The sequence below is a fragment of the Dendrobates tinctorius genome, unplaced genomic scaffold (assembly GCF_039654945.1).
Source record: "Dendrobates tinctorius isolate UK_male_01 unplaced genomic scaffold, ASM3965494v1 ptg000551l, whole genome shotgun sequence".
Lineage (NCBI taxonomy): Eukaryota > Metazoa > Chordata > Amphibia > Anura > Dendrobatidae > Dendrobates > Dendrobates tinctorius.
The window spans coordinates 323,867-346,947 of NW_027362209.1; the positions used below are offsets into that span (position 1 = coordinate 323,867).

The 23,081-nt window shown below is 45.5% G+C and overlaps 2 protein-coding genes across 2 annotated transcripts in view; one reads left to right on the forward strand and one right to left on the reverse strand.

Annotated features, from left to right (window-relative positions):
* Nucleotides 1-19,117, reverse strand: part of LOC141078395 (oocyte zinc finger protein XlCOF29-like) — a 50,947-nt gene extending 31,830 nt beyond the window's left edge. The window contains exon 1 of the mRNA XM_073565134.1: nucleotides 19,106-19,117. Coding sequence (XP_073421235.1) covers nucleotides 19,106-19,117 — 12 coding nt within the window. The remainder of the gene's footprint in view (nucleotides 1-19,105) is intronic.
* A 27-nt stretch (nucleotides 19,118-19,144) lies between these two features.
* Nucleotides 19,145-23,081, forward strand: part of LOC141078396 (uncharacterized) — a 62,564-nt gene continuing 58,627 nt past the window's right edge. Inside the window, 1 exon segment of the mRNA XM_073565135.1 lies at nucleotides 19,145-19,334. Coding sequence (XP_073421236.1) covers nucleotides 19,145-19,334 — 190 coding nt within the window.

A 23,081-nucleotide genomic window follows, 5' to 3' on the forward strand; every position in this document is an offset into this window, starting at 1 on the left:
ATGTTCGGTCTTGCTCCCTTCTGGGTAAGAGCAACAATAAGCTTGGTTAAAGCAGAGAAGTGCGGGATGAATTGCCTATAGTAATTTGCGTTGAATGGCCTTCACTCCGGCAGGTCGTGGCCATTTGAGCACCGCGGACAATTTCTCTGGGTTCATTCGCAACCCCAAGTCCATGATGATATACCCCAAGAAGGGTAGGGAGGTCTGCTCGAACAGGCATTTCTCCAACTTGGCATAAAGTTGATTCTCCCGCAAGCATTGCCAGACCAGGCGAACACTCCTCCTGTGAGAGGACAGGTCTGATGAAAAGATGAGGATGTCATCTAAATACACCACGGAGGCACGAGTAGTATAGGAGATCCCGGAAAACGTCGTTAACAAATTCTTGGAAGACCGATGGGGCGTTACAAAGTCCAAAGGGCATGACCAAATATTCATAATGGCCATCCCGCATGTTGAAGGCGGTCTTCCACTCATCTCCAGCACGTATTCGGACCAAATTGTAGGCCCCCCGTAGATCCAGTTTGGTAAAGATCCGGGCACCACGCAGGCGGTCAACAGTTCGGGGATAAGTGGTAGAGGATACCTATTCTTGACCATGATGTTATTTAAGCCTCGGTAGTCAATGCAAGGTTGAAGGGATCCATCCTTCTTACGAACAAAGAAAAACCCGGCCCCTGCTGGAGAAGACGACTTCCGGATAAAGCCCCTGGCCAAGTTTTCCTGGATGTACTCCGACATGGCTGAGGTTTCTGCAGGCGACAACGGGTATATTCTTCCCCTGGGAGGAGTAGCTCCAGGAACTAGCTCGATTGAGCAATCGTAGACCCGATGCGGAGGAAGGGTCTCAGCTTCCTTCTTGTTGAAGACATCCGCAAATGAATGGTTGGCCACGGGAAGCCCCGGAAGGTCCGCGGGCACTTGGTGCAGACTGGTATGAGTAACAGGCAGCAGACAACGTTCTTGGCAAGCGTGACCCCAGCGGAGGACTTCCCTGGAGCGCCAAGCAAGGACTGGCTCATGCGACCTGAGCCAGGGCAGGTCAAGGAGCAGAGCGTGAAACAAATTAGGCAAAACTTAAAAAGCAATTCTCTCCCGGTGAAGAGCTCCGATATGCATTTCCAGCACGAGAGTGACCGTGGTGATGGGAACAGGTAACGGCTTGCCATCCACTGAGGTGATCACACGCGGCTCTTCAAGGGTGACGACAGGAATCCGGAACTTGTCCACCTTTTCCATCCGAATGAAGTTGCCCGCCGCACCCGAGTCCACATATGCCTCCACAGATCTACGCTCCCGACCTAGGAGAATTAAAGCTGAGATGGTAAGGGGTAGAGAGGGAACAGAGTCACCTAGGAAGGCCTCTCTTACCTGGCCTAGGCGGAGGAGTTTCCCGGCCTCTCAGGACAGGAACGCAGGAAGTGGTTGGTTCCACCACAATAGAGGCATAAACCTTGCTGTAACCTTTCCCTGCGCCGCAGCTCTGATAGCTTAACGCGATCCACCTGCATGGGCTCCGGGGCAGAACTACTGGCAGGCTTCAACGAACGAGGATTGGGGGCAGGATTGAACCTAGACGGGCCTCTCTTCCTGACTGTCTCACGGGAGCGTTCTTGGAATCGCAAGTCAATGCGAGTAGCCAGGGATATAAGGTCCTCTAAAGAGGTGGGGGTGTCCCGACCAGCAAGCTCGTCCTTGATTTTCCCCGAAAGCCCCCTCCAAAAGGCCCCTACCAATGCCTCATTATTCAACCCAAGCTCTGAGGCCAGGGTCCAGAAGCGGATAGTGGACTATCCCAAGGTAAGAGTTCCCTGTCGGAGATTGAAAAGGGACTCCGTGGTGGAGGCCAGACGCCCGGGCTCGTCAAAGACCCGGCGGAAAGTATCCAGAATGTCACGTAGGCTGGATACCACCGGATCATCCCGCTCCCACAGGGGGTTCACCCATGCCAAGGCCTCCCCCTCGAGATGGGACACGATAAATGCCACCTTAGCCCTATTACACGGGTATTGCTGGGGCAGCAGCTCGAAATGTAGGCGGCACTGGTTAAGAAACCCCCGGCATAATTTGGGATCCCCGCTATACCTAGGAAGCTTCCCCAAACGTGGCGGTGGGTAAGGTGCAGGGTCGCGGGGCTGGACAGAGGCCGCTGTGGACGACTGCAGGGACTGCAAACGGTCATCAACAGACGAAATGTAATTTAGAATATGGGACTGAGTATCACGCTGCTGTGCGAGCTCCTGCTGCAGTCCCACCAGCAGAGGGGCGCTCCCTGGATCGGAGGTTTGAATGGCGGATAACCGAGTGTCCATGAACTTCATAAAAGCCATAATCCGGGTTTGGTTCTCCCGCAAAAAGAGTAGTTTCTTTTGGGTGGCTGCCGAGGCACCAGCGGGGTCCATGGCCTGATTATACTGTTATGAGTAGCAAGAGTGGACCCTCTGGGTCACGGTACCGGGATCCCTGGGGTGAGCTGGCCAGGTGGTGCCGACCCCTATGCAGGGACCGACAGGAGCAGGCCCGAAGGAGCCGAATACCGTGACAGCTGATACCAAGAGGGGCGGCTCAGGTGCGGGTGAGACAGACAAGGCAGAGCGACTGGAGTCAGGAGTGACCAGAGTCAGGAGTGACCGGAGCCAGGAGCAACAGGGGTCAGAAGCGACAGGAATCAGGAGTAACCAGAGTCAGGAGTCAGGAGCGACTGGAGTCAGGAGCGACTGGAGTCAGGAGCGACTGGAGTAAGGAGCGACTGGAGTAAGGAGCGACAGGAGTCAGGAGCGACAGGAGTCAGGAGTAACCGGAGTCAGGAGTAACCGGAGTCAGGAGCGACTGGAGTCAGGAGCGACTGGAGACAGGAGCGACAGGAGTCAGGAGCAACTGGAGACAGCAGTGACCAGACAGGGCCAGAATACCATACGGAAGGCACACGATAATCAGGCGCCTCCATGAGGGAGGAGCCGCCTGATATACCCTGTGCTGGAGCTTGATTGGTGATCGCTCCACATGGGGTGGTGCAGAAGGGGTTAAGTGAGGAGAAGGGAGCACGCCCGCGGCCTAAGGTGCATACCTGGAGCAGGACAGGAAGAGGAACCCTCTTGCTGAATCCCCCGGGCTGCAGGATGGGAGGCTGAGGGTGTCATGCGGCGGCCAGAGCGGTAAGCGGGGATCCGAGGGGGAACCCTGGGAGCAGCAGCAGCAGGAAGAGCGGGACCCGGTGAGATAGGTGACGCCGGCCCCAACCTGACAGGCGGCGCCGGTACTGGTGGTGCAGGCATGACAAGATCGCTCTCCACAGCGTCTCCAGACTCTGTCACGTCTGTCACATGTGCTCAGTGTGAACCTGCTTTCATCTGTGAAGAGCACAGGGCGCCAGTGGTGAATTTGCCAATCCTGGTGTTCTGTGGCAAATGCCAAGCGTCCTGTACGGTGTTGGGCTGTGAGCACAACCCCCATCTGTGGATGTCAGGCTCTCAGACCATCCTCATGGAGTCAGTTTCTAACCATTTGTGCAGACACATGAATATTTGTGGCCTGCTGAAGATCATTTTGCAGGGCTCTGGCAGTGCTCCTCCTGTTCCTCCTTGCACAAAGGTGGAGGTAGTGGTCATGCTGCTGGGTTGTTGCCCGCATACAGCCCCCTCCATGTCTCCTGGTGTACTGGCCTGTCTCCTGGTAGCGCCTCCAGCCTCTGGACACTACGCTCACAGACACAGCAAACCTTCTTGCCACAGCTCGCATTGATGTGCCATCCTGGATGAGCTGCACTACCTGAGCCACTTGTGTTGGTTGTAGAGTCCGTCTTATGCTACCATGAGTGTGAAAGCACAACCGACATTCAAAAGTAACCAAAACATCAGCCAGAAAGCATTGATACTGAGATGTGGTCCCCACCTGCAGAACTACTCCTTTATTGAGGGTGTCTTTATAATTGCCAATAATTTCCATCTGTTGTCTATTCCATTTGCACAACAGCATGTGAAACTGATTGTCAATCAGTGTTGCTTCCTAAGTGGACAGTTTGATTTCACAGAAGTTTGATTTACTTGGAGTCATATTCTGTTGTTTAAGTGTTCCCTTTATTTTTTTCAACAGTGTATATAGATAGAGATATTTTTTTTTCTTTAGGTTGGAGGAATCCAATTCCAGCTATTGCTGTGGGATCTGTGATTTCTATCTGCTCCACTGTGGATAGGATAATAAAGTGTAATAAAGTAGTTATGGACGTGACGTAACTAACATTGTGCAGTGACTCTGCTTTCCATATAGTGACAGATATTTCTTGTTGCTGAAACTGTGATCTTTTTTTCCACTTTAAACCTTTTTTAAACCCCTCTGATCAGTGCGATCATACAACATACAAGCCTCTGATGGCTCCGGTGATGCCCTGTACTACTGCAGTGCCGTGTATCATCACTGCCTGTCAGTGTAATACTAACGGCCCCATACACATGAGATCAGAGTTGGCTGAACGGTCATTTGGCAGACGGCGATCTCTCCCGACTCCCCCATACACACAAATATTCCAGCTTTCCTGTGGTCTGTATGAGAGAGTCGCCTCCAGACTCCTCTAGAGGAGGATTATCTACAGGAAGAACAAACGGATTATCCTCTTAAATTCAGGATGCCAGATCCTTCTCTGACCTGACATCATCTGTCGGGAGACCCCCAAATACATTATATGGTCGGCCAAACCCCCCGAAATCAGTGCTTTCATGGAATTTTAGTCTAGTGTGTATGGGGGGGGGGTTATAAGGTAACTTATTGGACGCTGCCTCTGGCCCGGCCTAATAGACCTTCATACATTGCAGCCCAGACCCCATTATTAGTCATGTAAGTATCGGAGTAACTAGGCCGCCCCATACTATCGAGAACTTGGGGGCGGGGGGCATTCAGCCGGACTCTGTCACATCTTCTTAGATGTCATGTTTGCTTTTCAGGGTTTTTGATAAAGCCTCATCTGTGCCGTCCCTGCGGTGTACATCTATGTTCTGGGGCCCAAAAAGATTAATTTATTTTTAATAAATGTTTAACATGTGATAAATTATAAAATGTGTCTTCTGATTTTTTCTTCTTACAAGAATTGTTGGAGCCAATTTTCTTTAGAAACATTTTAATATCGCCTTTTTCTGGAGTTTTTCTTGTAATATAGGAAAGCCTAAGGCCAGAAATAAACCCCATAAATCACTGTACATGGAGACTTTGGGATCAGATCACTTCTGTCCACGTTGATTGTGGAAGCAAAAGATCTTTTTTAATGCCTCAAACTTCTGTGTGTGACTCAGAGCTGAGATCTAACGTGAGAGAAGATTCCAGTGTGGGGAAGACGGGAAACCTTCATATAGACGGCCGGTGGGGATGGAGTCAGTGACCGACTCTGGCCAAATCTGTTTCTAGAGCCGTAGTAGAAGATGAAGATGTCGTCCTCATCATGAAGGAGTTATTTCTCATGTCGCCTGTAATGAATATCTGTTGTGAGTTCATTTTCCCCTTCAGCATTGATGTCTGATGAACTCCCTCTGCTGGTGAAGGGAGGTAGTGAAATTGATTTAGATGCGAAGAACCTGTCATCAGAGCAGGCGGAGGGTGATTGGACATCGGGAATCTCTGAGTGGATATAAGGCAGCCGACGCCCTGCAAGGTTGCTGGTGATCCTCTCTGCTATGAGCTCTGGCCTCCAGTCTAGTTCCTGTCTTCTAAAGCTAAGTTTTTGCCCTGCTATTATTCCATGAGATTTTGTCTGGTTTACTTAGTGTTTGTGTTCAGCCAGCTCTTGCTGGGACTGGCTGAATTCCATTTTTGTCTCTGATCAGTTGATCTCTTTGCTCTTTTTTCAGAATATACCTGAGTGCTGATATAGTGATTTTGAAGTCTAGCGACTTCAGGGCCTTTTTTCCTATCAGACGGTTGGGACATTTTTGGCAGGGTTTTTGCGGATTGCAGCCAGCATCTTTTCTGTCCTGTCCTATCTAGTTAGTTGGGCCCCATCGTTTGCTCAGCCTGTCTTTCTGTCTATGTTTGTGTTTTCATCTGTTTTTCACCGACAATACATGTTGGGGGCTGTCTATTGCTTTGGGGTCTGCTCTGGGGCAGTTAAGATTTCCCCTTTCTTTCTTTAGGCTTATTTAGCTCTCCGGCTATGACGAGGGGTCTAGGAACACCGTAGGAACCCCCCACGGCTACTGTTAGTGGTGGTGAATAGGATCAGGGGTCTGCAATCCGATAGCTACCAACCGCTCCGGTTTTTCTGGACATAGCTTGTATTTTTGTTTTCTCCTCCTCCGGGACTCATTCATAACAGAATCACCAGCCATACCGCAGATTCTAGGGTACTCAATAGCAGGAAAGAATTGTTAAAAAAAAAAAAAGTGTCAGAATTTTTTTTTTTGTGTATATTTTTTCCTCTATTTTTCTGAGGCCGTAGGGGGAATTTTTTCTTAATGGAGATTAAGCAATTGTCTGATCGTGTGGAGCAGCTCACTGCTGAAGTGCGGGAAATTTCCGCCTATCTTGCTCATTCACATGCTGCTGAACCAAAAATCCCTACTCCTGATGTGTTTTTTGGGAATCGGTCTAAACTCGTCAGGGAGCTCCGCGCAGCAGGTTAAAATTGTCATCTCTTTGCTGCGTGGCGATCCCCAGGATTGGGCATTTTCTTTGAAACCAGATGATCCTATTCTGACTAATGTGAACACATTCTTTCAAGCTTTGGGGTTGTTGTATGACGAACCTAATGCTATTGATCAGGCTGAAAAGACCCTGTTGGCATTGAACCAGGGTCGAGATTCTGCAGAGTTGTACTGTCAAAAGTTCCGAAAGTGGGCGGTCCTTACTACCTGGAATGATAATGCCTTGGCTGCTCTCTTTCGGAAGGGTTTGTCAGAAGCCGTAAAAAATACTATGGTGGGATTTCCTGTTCCCTCTGGTCTGGACGATTCTATGTCATTAGCCATTCAGGTTGATCGGCGTTTGCGTGAACGCAGGACTGCACGAGAGGTGTTGCCACCTGTTGAACAAGTGTCTGAACCTATGCAATGTGATGTGACAGTTTTGTCCAGGGAGCAATGTCAGGAGTTCAGAAGGCGTAATAAGCTGTGTTTTTTTTTGTGGCGATGCCTCGCATATTATTTCTGTCTGTCCTAAATGAGAGAAACGCTTTGCACACACGTTTTCTGTTGGTGGTGTTCAACCTAAGTTTCTTCTGGCAATTACTCAGATCTGCTCCCTGTCCACATTTTCCGCCAAGGCTTTTGTGGATTCGGGAGCAGCGCTAAACCTAATGTACTTGGATTTTGCTAAACGTTGTGGATTTCCGATGACACCTCTGCAGACACCTATCCCTTTGAGGGGGATTGATGCTACTCCTTTGGCTAAAAATAAACCTCAGTTTTGGACCCAGGTGGTCATGCGGGTCGCCCCAGACCATCAAGAAAATTGCAGATTTTTGGTGTTGCATGGTCTGCATGATGCCGTTGTTCTGGGGTTTCCCTGGTTGCAAATTCATAATCCAGTTTTGGATTGGAAATCTGTGTCTGTGGTGAGTTGGGGTTGTCGGTGTGCCTTTAGTGAGGCTCCGTTTTTTTCCACCTCTCCTCAGTCGCATGATGTTCCTGACTATTTGGCGGCCTTAGAATAGAATAGAATAGAATAGAATAGAATAGAATCGTAGAGTTAGAAGGGACCTCCTGGGCCATCTGGTCCAACCCCCTGCTCAAAGCAGGATTCGCTAAATCATCCCAGTCAGATGTCTGTCCAGCCTCTGTTTGAAGACTTCCATTGAAGGAGAACTCACCACTTCTCGTGGCAGCCTGTTCCACTCATTGATCACTCTAACTGTCAAAAAGTTTTTTCTAATATCTAATCTGTGTCTCTTCCCATTCAGTTTCATCCCATTGCTTCTAGTCTTTCCTTGTGCAAATGAGAATAAAGTTGATCCTTCTACAATGTGACAGCCCTTTAGATATTTGTAGACAGCTATTAAGTCTCCTCTCAGTCTTCTCTTTTGCAAACTAAACATTCCCAAATCCTGCAACCTTTCCTCATAAGACAGGGTTTGCAGACCGGTCACCATTCTGGTCGCTCTTTTCTGAACTTGCTCCAGTTTGTTGATGTCTTTTTTAAAATGTGGTGCCCAAAACTGGACACAATATTCCAGATGAGGTCTGACCAAAGAGGAGTAGAGGGAAATAATGACTTCACGTGATCTAGACTGTATGCTTCTGTTAATACATCCTAGAATTGCATTTGCCTTTTTTGCTGCTGCATCACACTGTTGACTCATATTCAGTCTGTGATCTATTAGCATACCCAAGTCTTTTTCACATGTGCTGTCACTTAGCCCTATTCCTCCCATTCTATATATGCTTTTTTCATTTTTATTGCCCAGATGTAGTACTTTGCATTTCTCCCTGTTAAAAACCATTCTGTTAGTTGCTGCCCACTTCTCCAGTTTATTTAAATCTTTTTGAATCCTCTCTCTCTCTTCTCTAGTATTGGCTATCCCTCCTAGCTTTGTGTCATCAGCAAATTTAATCAGTTTACCCTCAATTCCTTCATCTAAATCGTTGATAAAGATGTTGAACAATACAGGGCCCAGGACAGAGCCCTGTGGTACCCCACTTGAGACATTCTTCCAACTGGATGTGCAGCCATTTACGACCACTCTTTGGGTCCGATCACTAAGCCAGTTATGAATCCACCTAACAGTTGCCTTGTCCATTCCATACTTAGTCATTTTTTCAATAAGGATTGTATGAGAGACTTTGTCAAATGCTTTGCTGAAGTCAAGATATACTATATCTACAGCATTTCCTTGATCCACCCAATCAGTGATACCGTCATAGAAGGAAATTAAGTTAGTCTGACATGACTTATTAGTTAGAAACCCATGCTGACTCTGTTTAATCACTTCATTCTTATCCAGGTATTGACATACATGTTGTTTAATAATTTGTTCAAAGATCTTTCCTGGTATAGAAGTCAGACTCACCGGCCTATAGTTGCCTGGGTCCACCTTCTTCCCCTTTTTGAAGATAGGAACAACATTTGCTCTTCTCCAGTCTTCTGGCACTTCTCCTGTTCTCCAAGAATTTTCAAAGATTATGGAGAGGGGTTCAAAAATTTCTTCTGCTATCTCCTTCAGTACTCTGGGGTGTAATTCATCTGGACCTGGAGACTTGAATTCATTTAGGTTAGCTAAGTGTTTCCTCACTATCTTTCTGTTTATAGATATCCTGGATTCTTCTATTCCCTTAATAGGACAGTGAATAACAGTTGAAGTTGCATTTCCTTTCTGAGAGAAAACAGATGCAAAATAGGAATTTAAAAGTTCAGCCTTCTCAACATCCTGTCTTACCATTTCATCATTTTCATCCTGTAAAAATCCTATAGCATCTTTGACTTTTCTTTTACTTTTGACATATCCCCAAAATCCTTTATTATTGCTTTCGACATCTCTTGCAAGCCTCAGTTCATTTTCAGCTTTAGATAATCTGATTTGTGCCCTGCAGGTTCTGCAGACAGCATTATATTCTTCTTTAGATATGCCTCCCTCTTTCCATTTTATAAACATTTTTTTCTTCCTTTTTAGCATGTGCTTAAGTTCTGTGTTCATCCATCCTGGTTTCCTTAAATGCTTCCTATTCTTCCCTCTTTTCGGAATTGTTAACAACTGTGCTTTGAGAATTTCATTTTTCAATATTTCCCATCCTTCCTGGACATTTTTGTCTTTAAGGATATCCAGCCATTGGATCCCTCCAATTCTCTTTCTGAATCCCTTAAAATCTGCCTTTCTGAAATCTAACCTTGACGTCTGAGTCTTCACAGGTCTTCCACCTCTAGTTATCCAAAATTCTATAATAGCATGGTCGCTACTTCCTAGGGTCCCAGCCACTTTTACCTCCTCAACCATTTCCTCCCTGTTTATAAGGATTAGATCCAAGGTAGCAGTTCCCCTTGTTTTCTCCCTTACCTTTTGGAAGATAAAGTTGTCAGCAAGAGAGGATAAGAATTTCCTTGACCTGTTAGTTTTGCCTGAGAGAGATTCCCAACAAATGTCTGGATAGTTGAAATCTCCCATGACAACTATGTCATATTTTTTGGAGAACTTGGCCATCTGATGCATAAAGAGTTCATCTATATCTTCAGCTTGCACAGGCGGCCTGTAGTAAATGCCTACAATGGTGTCCTTTCCATTGTTCTGTCCTTGTATTCTTACCCAAACAGTTTCCACAGAACTCCCAGTCTCTGAAGCTTCAATCTCTGTGCAGATATACGCGTTTCGAACATACAATGCGACACCCCCTCCTCGTTTATCAAGTCTGTTTCTTGCAAATAAGTTGTATTCTTCTAGTCTTGTATTCCAATCATGTGTATTGTCCCACCAAGTTTCAGTGATTCCAATTACATCATATTTCTTTTCCTGTGTTAGTAGTTCCAATTCTCCTTGTTTGTTGCCCATGCTTTGTGCATTAGTATAGAAACATTTTAGTTTGTGATTGGTTTCTCTTTCTCCAATATTTTTATTAATTAGATTCTTTCGTCTTTGTTCTTCCTTTCCACTTCTAATAGCAGAGTTCTCAATAGCATTTGTCAGGTGTATGGCTTTTTCTGGTCTTTTGCTTCCCTTCCCATGTTGTTCTAGTTTAAAGCTCTCCTTACAAGTGTAGCAAGGCGACTTCCAAATACATGCTTTCCAGTCTTCGTAAGGTGCACCCCATCTCTAGCAAGTAGTCCATCGTATAAGTAGTTCACTCCGTGATCCAGAAATCCAAATCGTTGCTGACGGCACCATCGACGTAGCCAGTTGTTCACCTGCAGAATCTTATTCCACCTCCTTGTTCCATGGCCATCCACTGGGAGGATGGAAGAGAAGACCACCTGCGCTCCCAGTTCTTTCACTTTCTTGCCTAAGTCTTCAAAGTCTCTGCAGATGGTTTCCAGGTCGTTTCTTGCGGTGTCATTTGTCCCCACATGTAGTAGCAGGAATGGGTAGTCATCTGTAGGTCTGAAGAGTCCTGATATCCTGTCAGACACATCTTTAATTTTTGCACCTGGAAGACAGCACATTTCTCTTGTAGTTATATCCGGTCTGCAGATAGCAGATATGATGTATTTAGTGAGAATGAGTCTGCGTCCTTGCCTCCTCATAGGAGTTATGACTGTGCAATTGAACTAAGCCCGGGGTGTAAATTTCCCAAGGGTCGGCTCTTCAATTTATCTGTACCCAAGCACGAGGCTATGCAGTCCTATATTAAGGAGGCGTTGGAGAAGGGTCATATTAGACCATCCTCTTCACCCTTAGGTGCCGGGTTTTTTTTTGTGGCCAAAATAATGGTTCTTTAAGGCCTTGTATTGATTATCGTGCCCTCAATAAAATTACTATTAAATATCAGTATCCGTTACCCCTGATTTCGGATCTATTCTCTAGAGTTAGAGGTGCTTGCTGGTTTACCAAGCTTGACCTCAGGGGGGCGTATAATCTTATCCACATTAAGCAGGGGGATGAATGGAAGACGGCGTTTAATACTCCGGAGGGACATTTTGAGTACCTGGTGATGCCTTTTGGGCTCACTAATGCCCCTTCTGTCTTCCAGTGCTTCATGAACGATATTTTCCTAGACTTTGTCGATAAATTTTTGATTATCTATCTGGATGATATTTTGATCTTCTCCAAGGATTGGGATTCTCATGTGGAACATATTCGGACGGTGTTCCGGATCTTGAGGGAGAATTCCCTGTATGTCAAAGGATCGAAATGCCTTTTTGGAGTACAGAGGATTTCATTTTTGGGATTTATTTTGTCTCCGTCAACTATTGAAATGGACCCGGCCAAGGTACAGGCCATTTATGATTGGATTCAGCCCACTTCTTTGAAGGCCCTCCAGAAGTTTTTGGGTTTTGCTAATTTTTATCGGAAATTTATAGCAAAATTTTCTAGTATTGCCAAGCCATTGACTGATCTGACTAAGAAGGGTGGTGATGTGTTGAATTGGTCTCCGGAGGCTGTTGCTTCCTTTCAGGAGCTGAAGCGAAGATTTACCTCCGCCCCGGTTTTGCGGCAACCTGATGTCTCACTCCCGTTCCAGGTAGAGGTGGATGCTTCTGAGATTGGTGCAGGAGCTGTTTTGTCCCAAAAGGATCCTGTAACATCTAAAATGAATCCCTGTGCTTTCTTTTCCCGAAAGTTCTCTCCATCTGAACGTAACTATGATGTGGGGAATCGGGAACTGTTGGCCATGAAATGGACATTTGAGGAGTGGAGACATTGGTTGGAGGGAGCTAAACATCAAGTTATGGTCCTCACTGACCACAAGAATTTGATTTACCTAGAGTCGGCTAAACGCTTGAACCCTAGACAGGCTAGGCGGGCCTTGTTTTTTACACGTTTTGATTTTGTGGTCTCTTTTCTTCCTGGAACTAAGAATGTCAAGGCAGACGCCCTCTCTAGGAGTTTCTTTGCTGATTCTCCTGTGGTGACCAAGCCTGCTACCATCTTAGGCGAAGGGGTAGTTCTTTCTGACATCTCACCCGATTTGAGACTTGCTCTGCAAGAGTTCCAGGAGGACAAACCTGAGCGTTGTCCCAGTGGAAAGTTGCATGTTCCTGACCAGTGGAAGAAGAGAGTGATGTCTGAAGTTCATTGCTCTGCATTGGCTGGTCATCCAGGTATTTTTGGTACTAGAGATCTGGTGAGTCGCTCTTTTTGGTGGCCCACCTTGTCTCATGATGTCAGGAATTTTGTGCAGTCCTGTGGGACTTGCTCCCAGTCTAAATCTTGTTCTCGCTCTAGTGGGTTGTTGATGCCTTTGCCGGTCCCCAGGAGGCCATGGACCCATATTTCAATGGATTTCATCTCTGATATGCCGGTCTCTCAAAGAATGACTGTTATTTGGGTGATTTGTGATAGGTTCTCTAAGATGGTTCATCTTGTACCACTCCCTAAGTTGCCATCTTCCTCTGAGTTGGTGCCCCTGTTTTTGCAACAGGTGGTTCGCTTACACGGGATTCCTGAGAACATTGTATCTGACAGAGGAGTTCAGTTTGTGTCTAGATTTTGGAGGACCTTCTGTTCCAAGCTGGGAATTCAGTTGTCCTTCTCCGCTGCTTTTCACCCTCAGACCAATGGGCAGACAGAGAGAACAAACCAGACCTTGGAGTCGTATTTGAGATGTTTTATTTCCGCTGATCAGGATGATTGGGTTTCATTTTTGCCCTTGGCCGAATTTGCTTTAAATAATAGAGCTAGTTCTGCCACTTTGATGTCACCTTTTTTTTTGTAACTTTGGGTTTCATCCTCGATTTTCTTCAGGGCAGGTGGAGCCTTCTGCCTGCCCAGGTGTTGACACTGTGGTGGAGAGAATGCACCAGATCTGGGACCAAGTGGTGGATAAGTTATCTCTCTCCCAGGAAAAGGCCCAGCGGTTTTCCAATCGACATAGGACCATTGGTCCCCAGTTTAAGATTGGTGATATGGTGTGGTTATCATCAAAAAATATTGCTATGAAGGTGGCTTCTCCTAGGTTTAAGCCTAGATTTATTGGACCTCACAAGATTTTGGAGATTATTAATCCGGTCTTTTTTCGTTTGGCTCTTCCTGTCACATTTAAAATCCATAATGTGTTCCATAAGTCCTTGTTGAAGAGGTTTGTTGAACCAGTTGTTCCTGGGGTGGCACCTCCAGACCCTGTATTGGTTGAAGGTAACATGGAATATGAGGTAGAGAAAATACTGGATTCCAGTCTGGCTAGACGGAGACTCCAGTATTTGGTTAAGTGGAAGGGTTATGGTCAGGAGGATAATTCCTGGGTCTCTGCCTCTGATATTCATGCCAAAAGATTGGTGCGTGCCTTTCATCGGGCTCACCCTGATCACCCTGGTGGCGTGGTTGAGGGTTCGGTGACCCCTCCTCAAGGGGGAGGTACTGTTGTGAGTTCATTTTCCCCTTCGTCACTGAGGTCTGGTGAACTCCCTATTCTGGTAAAGGAAGGTAATGAGCCTGATTATCAGGCACCTGAGCCTAATGAGGATGACTGGCTGAGTGGAGTCACGGACTGGATATAAGGCTGCCGACGCCCTTCTGCCCTGCGGGTGATTTCTCTGTGGACTTCTAGGACACCAGTCTGATTCCTGCTCCTCTAAAGCTAAGTTTTCTGCTTTGCCTGTTAGCATTTGTATTTGTTTTTGTTTTCCTTGCTTTTCTAGATTCTGCCATTCCCTGCTGGGGTGAACTGAATCTCCTTTTGCCGGTTGCTCTGTCTTCAGAATATTCCTGAGTACTGACATAGCTTTTTTTAAGCCTAGCGTCTTCAGGGCCTTTTTCACTGTCAGTCTGTTGGCTCTTATTTTCATGGGGTTTTTCACGGATTGCAGACAGCAGCCTTCCTGTCCTTTTCTATCTAGTTAGCTTGGGCCCCGTCTTTGCTCAGTCTATCTTTCTGTCTGTGTTAGTGTTTTCATCTTGCTTCACTGTCATTATATGTTGGGGGCTGCCTATTGCTTTGGGGTCTGCTCTGGGGCAGTTTAGATTTCCTCTTTCTTTCTTTAGGCCTATTTAATTCTCCGGCTGTGATCGAGGGGTCTAGGGCATCGTAGGAACCCCCCACGGCTACTGTTAGTTGTTGTGGATAGGATCAGGGGTCTGCAATCTGATAGCTGCCAACCTCTCTGGTTTTCTGGACTTAGCTAGCATTTCTGTTTTTGCCTCCTACGATGACTCAATCATAACAGGGAACTGTTAGCCATGAAATGGGCATTCGAGGAGTGGAGACATTGGTTGGAGGGAGCTAAACATCAAGTCGTGGTCCTTACTGACCACAAGAATTTGATGTACCTTGAGTCGGCCAAACGCTTGAATCCTAGACAGGCCAGGTGGGCCTTGTTTTTCACACGTTTTGATTTTGTGGTCTCTTTTCTTCCGGGCACTAAGAATGTCAAGGCAGACGCCCTCTCTAGGAGTTTCTTTGCTGATTCTCCTATTGTGACCAAGCCTGCTACCATCTTAGGTGAGGGGGTAGTTCTTTCTGCCATCTCGCCCGATTTGAGACGTGCTCTGGAAGAGTTTCAGGAGGACAAACCTGAGCGTTGTCCCATTGGAAAATTGTATGTTCCTGACCAGTGGAGGAAGAGAGTAATGTCTGAAGTTCATTGCTCTGCATTGGCTGGTCATCCAGGTATTTTTGGTACTAGTGATTTGGTGAGTCGGTCTTTTTGGTGACCCGCCTTGTCTCGTGATGTCAGGAATTTTGTGCAGTCCTGTGGGACTTGCTCTCGGTCTAAACCTTGTTCTCGCTCTAGTGGGTTGTTGATGCCTTTGCCGGTGCCCAGGAGGCCATGGACCATATTTCAATGGATTTTATCTCTGATATGCCTGTCTCTCAGAGAATGACTGTTATTTGGGTGATTTGTGATAGATTCTCTAAGATGGTCCATCTTCTACCACTCCCTAAGTTGCCATCTTCCTCAGAGTTGGTGCCCTTGTTTTTGCAACAGGTGGTTCGCTTGCATGGGATTCCTGAGAACATTGTATCTGACAGAGGAGTTCAGTTTGTTTCTAGATTTTGGAGGACTTTCTGTTCCAAGCTGGGAATTCAGTTGTCCTTCTCCTCTGCGTTTCACCCTGAGACCAATGGGCAGACGGAGAGAACAAACCAGACTTTGGAGTCGTATTTGAGATGTTTTATTTCTGCTGATCAGGATGATTGGGTTTCATTTTTGTCCTTGGCCGAATTTGCTTTAAATAATAGAGCTAGTTCTGCCAATTTGATGTCACCTATTTTTGTAACTTTGGGTTTCATCCTCGATTTTCTTCAGGGCAGGTGGAGTCTTCTGCCTGCCCAGGTGTTGACACTGTGGTGGAGAGAATGCACCAGATCTGGGACCAAGTAGTGTATAAGTTGTCTCTTTCCCAGGAAAAGGCCCAGCGGTTTTCCAACCGGCATAGGACCATTGGTCCCCGGTTTAAGGTGGGTGATATGGTTTGGTTGTCATCAAAGAATATCTCTATGAAGGTGGCTTCTCCAAAGTTTAAACCTAGATTTATTGGACCTTAAAAGATTTTGGAGATTCTTAATCCGGTCTCTTTTCGATTGGCTCTTCCTGTTACATTCAAGATCCATAATGTGTTTCATAAGTCTCTGTTAAAGAGGTTTGTTGAGCCAGTAGTTCCTGTGGTGGCACCTCCTGACCCTGTAATGGTTGAAGGTAATGTGGAATATGAGGTTGAGAAGATACTGGATTCTCGTCTGGCTATACGGAAACTCCAGTATTTGGTTAAGTGGAAGGGTTATGGCCAGGAGGATAATTCTTGGGTCCCTGCATCCGATATTCATGCCAAAAGATTGGTTCGTGCTTTTCATCGGGCCCATCCTGATCGCCCTGGAGGCGTGGATGAGGGTTCGGTGACCCCTCCTCAAGGGGGAGGTACTGTTGTGAGTTCATTTTCCCCTTCAGCATTGATGTCTGATGAACTCCCTCTGCTGGTGAAGGGAGGTAGTGAAATTGATTTAGATGGGAAGAACCTGTCATCAGAGCAGGCGGAGGGTGATAGGACATCCGGAATCTCTGAGTGGATATAAGGCAGCTGACGCCCTGCAAGGTTGCTGGTGATCCCCTCTGCTCTGAGCTCTGGCCACCAGTCTAGTTCCTGTCTTCTAAAGCTAAGTTTTTGCCCTGCTATTATTCCATGAGATTTTGTCTGGTTTACTTAGTGTTTGTGTTCAGCCAGCTCTTGCTGGGACTGGCTGAATTCCATTTTTGTCTCTGATCAGTTGATCTCTTTGCTCTTTTTTCAGAATATACCTGAGTGCTGATATAGTGATTTTGAAGTCTAGCGACTTCAGGGCCTTTTTTCCTATCAGACGGTTGGGACATTTTTGGCGGGCTCTTTGCGGATTGCAGCCAGCATCTTTTCTGTCCTGTCCTATCTAGTTAGTTGGGCCCCATCGTTTGCTCAGCCTGACTTTCTGTCTATGTTTGTGTTTTCATCTGTTTTTCACCGACAATACATGTTGGGGGCTGTCTATTGCTTTGGGGTCTGCTCTGGGGCAGTTTAGATTTCCCCTTTCTTTCTTTAGGCTTATTTAGCTCTCGGCTGTGACGAGGGGTCTAGGAACACCGTAGGAACCCCCCACAGCTACTGTTAGTTGTGGTGAATAGGATCAGGGGTCTGCAATCCGATAGCTACCAACCTCTCCGGTTTTTCTGGACTTAGCTTGTATTTTTGTTTTCTCCTCCTCCGGTGACTCATTCATAACAAATATCTCCTGCAGTATTGCTAATGCCGATTCCAGTGTCAGTAATGAGATGAGAATTAGCGTTATGGAAGATGAGTCTATGAGGAACATGTTCTGCTGCCAACTTTGAGGAGGAAACAGCTTGTTGTCTGTGGCCTAAATATATAGGTTTTATTAGTAGATGTCAGGGAAGAAAACTAAACCCTGTAAAATAATAAATCTCCTCATATGTTTCCCTTATTATCTCCAGTAATTGTATTATTAAACAGGATTCTTATGATGTTACATCGGCTCATCTTCTTCTCATTCAGGTCTCTACAATATCGGATCCTCTCAGTGAAGATCTTCTACAAAAGAGAAATTTCCTGTTTTACCCATCAAGGATGGATATGGACAGAGACAAGATGGCGGGGAGGATATTACACCTCACCCTAGAGATCCTCTTCCGTCTCACTGGAGAGGTGAGAGATTCTGATAACGTCACATTACATCATTCTTATCTATGGGAATAACAGATGGACAGAACTGGAGAGGTGAGGACTCTGGAAATGTCTGTAGTGAGATTTATTAATGTGTCACTCCATTACCAGGATTACACAGTGGTGAAGAAGACCTCTAGTGATCGCTGTCAGGACCCTGTGTCTGAGGGATGGGGAAGACCCCTGAACCCAATCACGGGGCCTCCACCTCACCCCCTGATCCATGAGGACATCAATGAGCAGAAGATCCTAGAACTCATCTACAAGATGATTGAGCTGCTGACTGGAGAGGTGACACTGCTGGGAATGCTGGGACATTATACAGTAACACTATGAAGGGATCGGGGGATGACGGTATCATTGTATGTGTCAGGTTCCTATAAAGTGTCAGGATGTCGCTGTCTATTTCTCCATGGAGGAGTGGGAGTATTTAGAAGGACACAGAGATCTGTACAAGAACGTCATAATGGAGGTTCCCCAGCCCCTCACATCTCCAGGTAATGGACAGGACTAAATACACATGGCCTATAATTATCTGTATGTAGAGAATGAATTCAGTCCCTGTATGTGTTTCCTCCAGATCTATCCAGTAAGAGGACAACACCAGAGAGATGTCCCCATCCTCTTCTTCCACAGGACTGTAAACAAGAAGATCCCAGTGCTCCTCAGGATCATCAGGTAGCTGGAGAGAAGGTGTCAGGAGATCTCCCCTATGATGTGTAGACGGCTGTGAAGGTCTTGTGCTCAGTCTTGTTTTATCCACCAGTATTATATGTTTTATACTTGTGTAATGAGAGCGGTGGAGATGGCAGGATTAGAGCTGATCATAGATGGGACTTCTCCATCTGTCTGTGACTTTTACAATATTTGTTTCAGGGTGAAGATCTGACCCATATTAATACTACAGAGACATATGTGAGGGGTGATGAGCGGTGTAAAGAGGAGATTCCCACATATGACTACCCAGGTGAGTAGTAACCACTGAATGCAGAGAAGTCACAGATTCTTCTCAGTCACCGGCTGTGGCTGCTTTATCGGTGGTGTAGTCCGGCCGTATTACCATGATCATCATTTTGCCTCTAGACCACAACATTCTCCTCCACCCAAAACTGTTCAAATGACTTTGGGCATTGAAAGCCCTTTTCTATAGAACTTACAACCTGGTAGATCCACCTACTCCCTGGGATTAGGAGACGCTGACCGTTACCTGCCCAGATCTGTAAACTATAAAGCCAAATGACAGCGTACGTAGAATGTGCTGGCTAGTTAGAAAATCACTTGATGAAAAATATTATACTGGGCCTGTAAGAGAAAGCGGGGGGTAATGATGCTGTTGGTTTCCTAGAATCCTGAGATCTAATTTCAGGGCTGAAATCTCATATCCTGAGATCTTGATACCGAGATCTCCATCTGCGTATGCGCCGCCCCCAAGCAGCCATGTTCACGGAGTCCACCGCACTGGAGGAAACCACGGACATGCGAGGGGCTTTGGCCTATCACGAAAAGTCGGCAGAGTCCCCCCCGCAGCAGCGGACACTTCAGGCAGCAGCAGCGGTGGACACCCCGAGCTGCGGCAGCAGCAGCGACCACCTTGGGCAGCAGCAGACACCCCAGGCAGCAGTGCCAGGCACCCCAGCAGCTCCAAACACTCGCAGCTGCGCACTGCACATCGGATACCCCCTCATCCCACCCTGTGGCCTGCAGCATCACCCCACTCCTGCCTCCTCCAGCAGCGACCCTGGACCCCACTTCACCACAGCAATAAGACGCATGGATTATAAGAAGCACCACCGTGTTATTAATAAAAATTCCTATTTTTCTCCTCAAAATTTGAGGTGTGTCTTATAATCCTGAGCGTCTTATTATCCAAAAAATATGGTAACATGTTTTTTTATTCTAGTTCTTTTTGTACAGGTTCATTTTGTATGGTAGTCTGATGATGGTGGGATCGGCCTGCCTCACTTATGTGAGTCTGCAACTACCTGGTAGCCTTTAAAATAAGGTCTCCATTACCTCTGCAAAATGCCTGAGATCTAAATTTAAGACACCTCAGCTCTGCACTATTATAAAAAGTTCACTATGAATGTCTAATATTTCTTCTTGAAACTCATCTGATGGAAAATATTGGCCCTTACGATAGTTTAGATTGCCAAGAGCCACCGTGCCCCAAACTATAATTACCCAGAGAGTTTTCACCAGGATAATAGGAAACAAATGGACCTTACAAATTATTTCCCAATGTCTCTTCAATCCAACAATCCCCTATATATGGTTGTACACTACTTTCTGGGCACATGGTAGGGTAAGAAAGGAAGGAGCGCCATTTAGCTATTCGTACACAGATCTTGATGGAATAGTTTGCAGACACGATGTATTGGGAGCACTGTTAGTGATCACCTGGCAGATCAGAAGATGGCCACCATGAGAAGGCTTGGCTCTAGCTACTCTATTTTCCAGATCCCAGTGATTGCCTTGCTCATCATCCCTTAACCCCTCTTCATGGATCTGGACTTACACAGAGACCCCTAGGCTTGGGCCATGGTGTTACCTGCTATTCTGTGGGGTGAGATGGCAAGAAGAATAGTCAGGTAGTTGGTCATAACCAGGAGGGCAGAGAAAGTACAAAATCAGAAGACCCAAGTGTAGTCAGTAAGCGGGCTGGGATTACACCAGGAAACAAATACACCAGCTGAGCACAGAGGACTGAACCAGAGGGGAACAAGGCTGTATCTGGCAGATTCCGGGAATAGGCTTCAAGCTTTAGTAGGGTTTGGTGCTTTCTAATTGGCTTAAGCAGGTAGCAGATTACTACCAGATTGCTGGACAGCACATAAACCCATACTGCCAGGCTGGATGAAACTACTGGTCTCAGGCTCCCTAATCTTAGTGGCTGGACAGAGCCAGCGCCTCCCAGAGCTTCTGGTTTCGACGTCTCTTCTATTACCAGCAACGTCTGCACAATAAATAAGGCGCTGCTTGGTGATGGAATCAAACATCGCAGGAGCAGATTCCAGGGGAGAGTGGTCACACCATCTGCAGATGCCCTAATATAACAAAATTACAGAAATCTAAAGCAGTAGAAATCCCCATAAAGTGGCTCCATTATGGAAATTATAACCCTCAGTGAATTATTCTATGGGAGTAGTGACACTTTACGGAAATTAGCTCGCACTGGATGTTGCAACATGAAAATTGCACATTTGCCATTTTATTATCCAATACATAATGCCCAGATTGTGATCCAGGAAACACACACCGTAAATTAAGTGGGTTCTTCTCACTATAGTAATGCCCAATATATGGATGCTAAATATGGTTTGGGCGCACTACAAGGCTCAGAAGAGAGTGGATATTTGACTTTGGGAGAGTGGATATTGCTGAATTTGTTTATGGAAGCCATGTTGCTTTTCAAAAGCTTTTGAGCCACAAATATTGTGGAAACCTTTTGGTTTTCCTCTGACAGATGATGGACCTTAGTGGTGTCTTGTGTTTCCGTGATATGAGTAGAAGTTTTATTGGTATAATTTTCGCCTATATAACATTGGTGGCTTTTTATTCCATGTTTGGGAAGCAGAATGAACAAACCATTGAACACCATGATGCACTGGTTCATGCTATGAGGCTTTCGATTAGACTGTGAACTGTCATTACCTTGGTGACTAATTCAATATTTCTTAAAAAGCTTCTATTTTTATGGACAGCTTAAGTAGAAATGTCCAAAAGTATAAAATTTGAAGATATTTTATTCAAAATTATTACTTGGTTTTATTTTTAGCAGATGATTGCACCAGGAGATTAGAGGGAACGCTGACATCTTCAATTTTTAAATCTGATGATCTTGAGATCCTACAAGATACAACTGAAGTGACTGCCATTACTCCAGATATACCATCATCCCTTCATAGCAAAGATCTGTCATCTGATCCTATGAAACAGGTCCCATCTTTTAGTTCATTACCAACTACTAAGGAAAATCAAAGTCACATTATAAGCATTAAAAAATTAATTGATTCTAAAGGAAAGGAGCCATTTTCAGATTCAGAATATGGAAATAGTTTTCTTGAAAAGACTTTTCGTAAACATGAAAAAATTCACATAACAGAGAATAGATTTTCTTGTTCAGAATGTGGGAAATGTTTTACTCAGAATTCACATCTTGCTACACATGAGAGAATTCACACAGCAGAGAAGCCATATTCATGTTCAGAATGTGGGAAATGTTTTAGCCAGAAAGCAAATTTGGTTAGGCACCAAAGAACTCACACAGGGGAGAAGCCTTTTTCCTGTTCAGAATGTGGGAAATGTTTTAAACGGAAATCACATTTCGTTAACCACCACAGAACTCACACAGGGGAGACGCCTTTTTCATGTTCAGAATGTGGGAAATGTTTTATACAAAAATGTAATCTTGATATACATCTAAAAATTCACACAGGGGAGAAGCCTTTTTCATGTCTAGAATGTGGGAAATGTTTTATCCAGAAATCAGATTTGGTTAGGCACCAAATAACTCACACAGGTGAGAAGCCTTTTTCCTGTTCAGAATGTGGGAAATGTTTTATCCAGAAATCAGATTTGGTTAAGCACCAGAGAACTCACACAGGGGAGAAGCCTTTTTCATGTTCAGAATGTTGGACATGTTTTATCCGGAAATCAGATTTGGTTAGGCACCAAATAACTCACACAGGTGAGAAGCCTTTTTCCTGTTCAGAATGTGGGAAATGTTTTATCCAGAAATCAGATTTGGTTAAGCACCAGAGAACTCACACAGGGGAGAAGCCTTTTTCATGTTCAGAATGTTGGACATGTTTTATCCGGAAATCAGATTTGGTTAGGCACAAAATAACTCACACAGGTGAGAAGCCTTTTTCCTGTTCAGAATGTGGGAAATGTTTTATCCAGAAATCAGATTTGGTTAAGCACCAGAGAACTCACACAGGGGAGAAGCCTTTTTCCTGTTCAGAATGTGGGAAATATTTTGCAGATAAATCACATTTTGTTACTCACCAGAGAACTCACACAGGGGAGAAGCCTTTTTCCTGTTCAGAATGTGGGAAATGTTTTGTGATGAAATCATCTCTTCTTAGTCACCAAAAAACTCTCACAGGGGAGAAACCTTAATCATGTTCTTAATGTGGGAAATGTTTTCTACTGGAATCAACTCTTAATAAACATCAGGGAAGTCATACGGGAAGAAGCTTTTTTCATGTTCAAAATGTTGGAAATATTTTAACTCAAAATTGTATCTTCTTAAAGGTGTTGACTAGTGTTGAGCGACTTTTGTTTTTTTAGGGTCGAGTTTCATTTCATGAAACCCGACTTTTCCAAAAGTCGGGTCGAGCAAAATCGGCCGACTATAAGGAAAAGTCGTGGT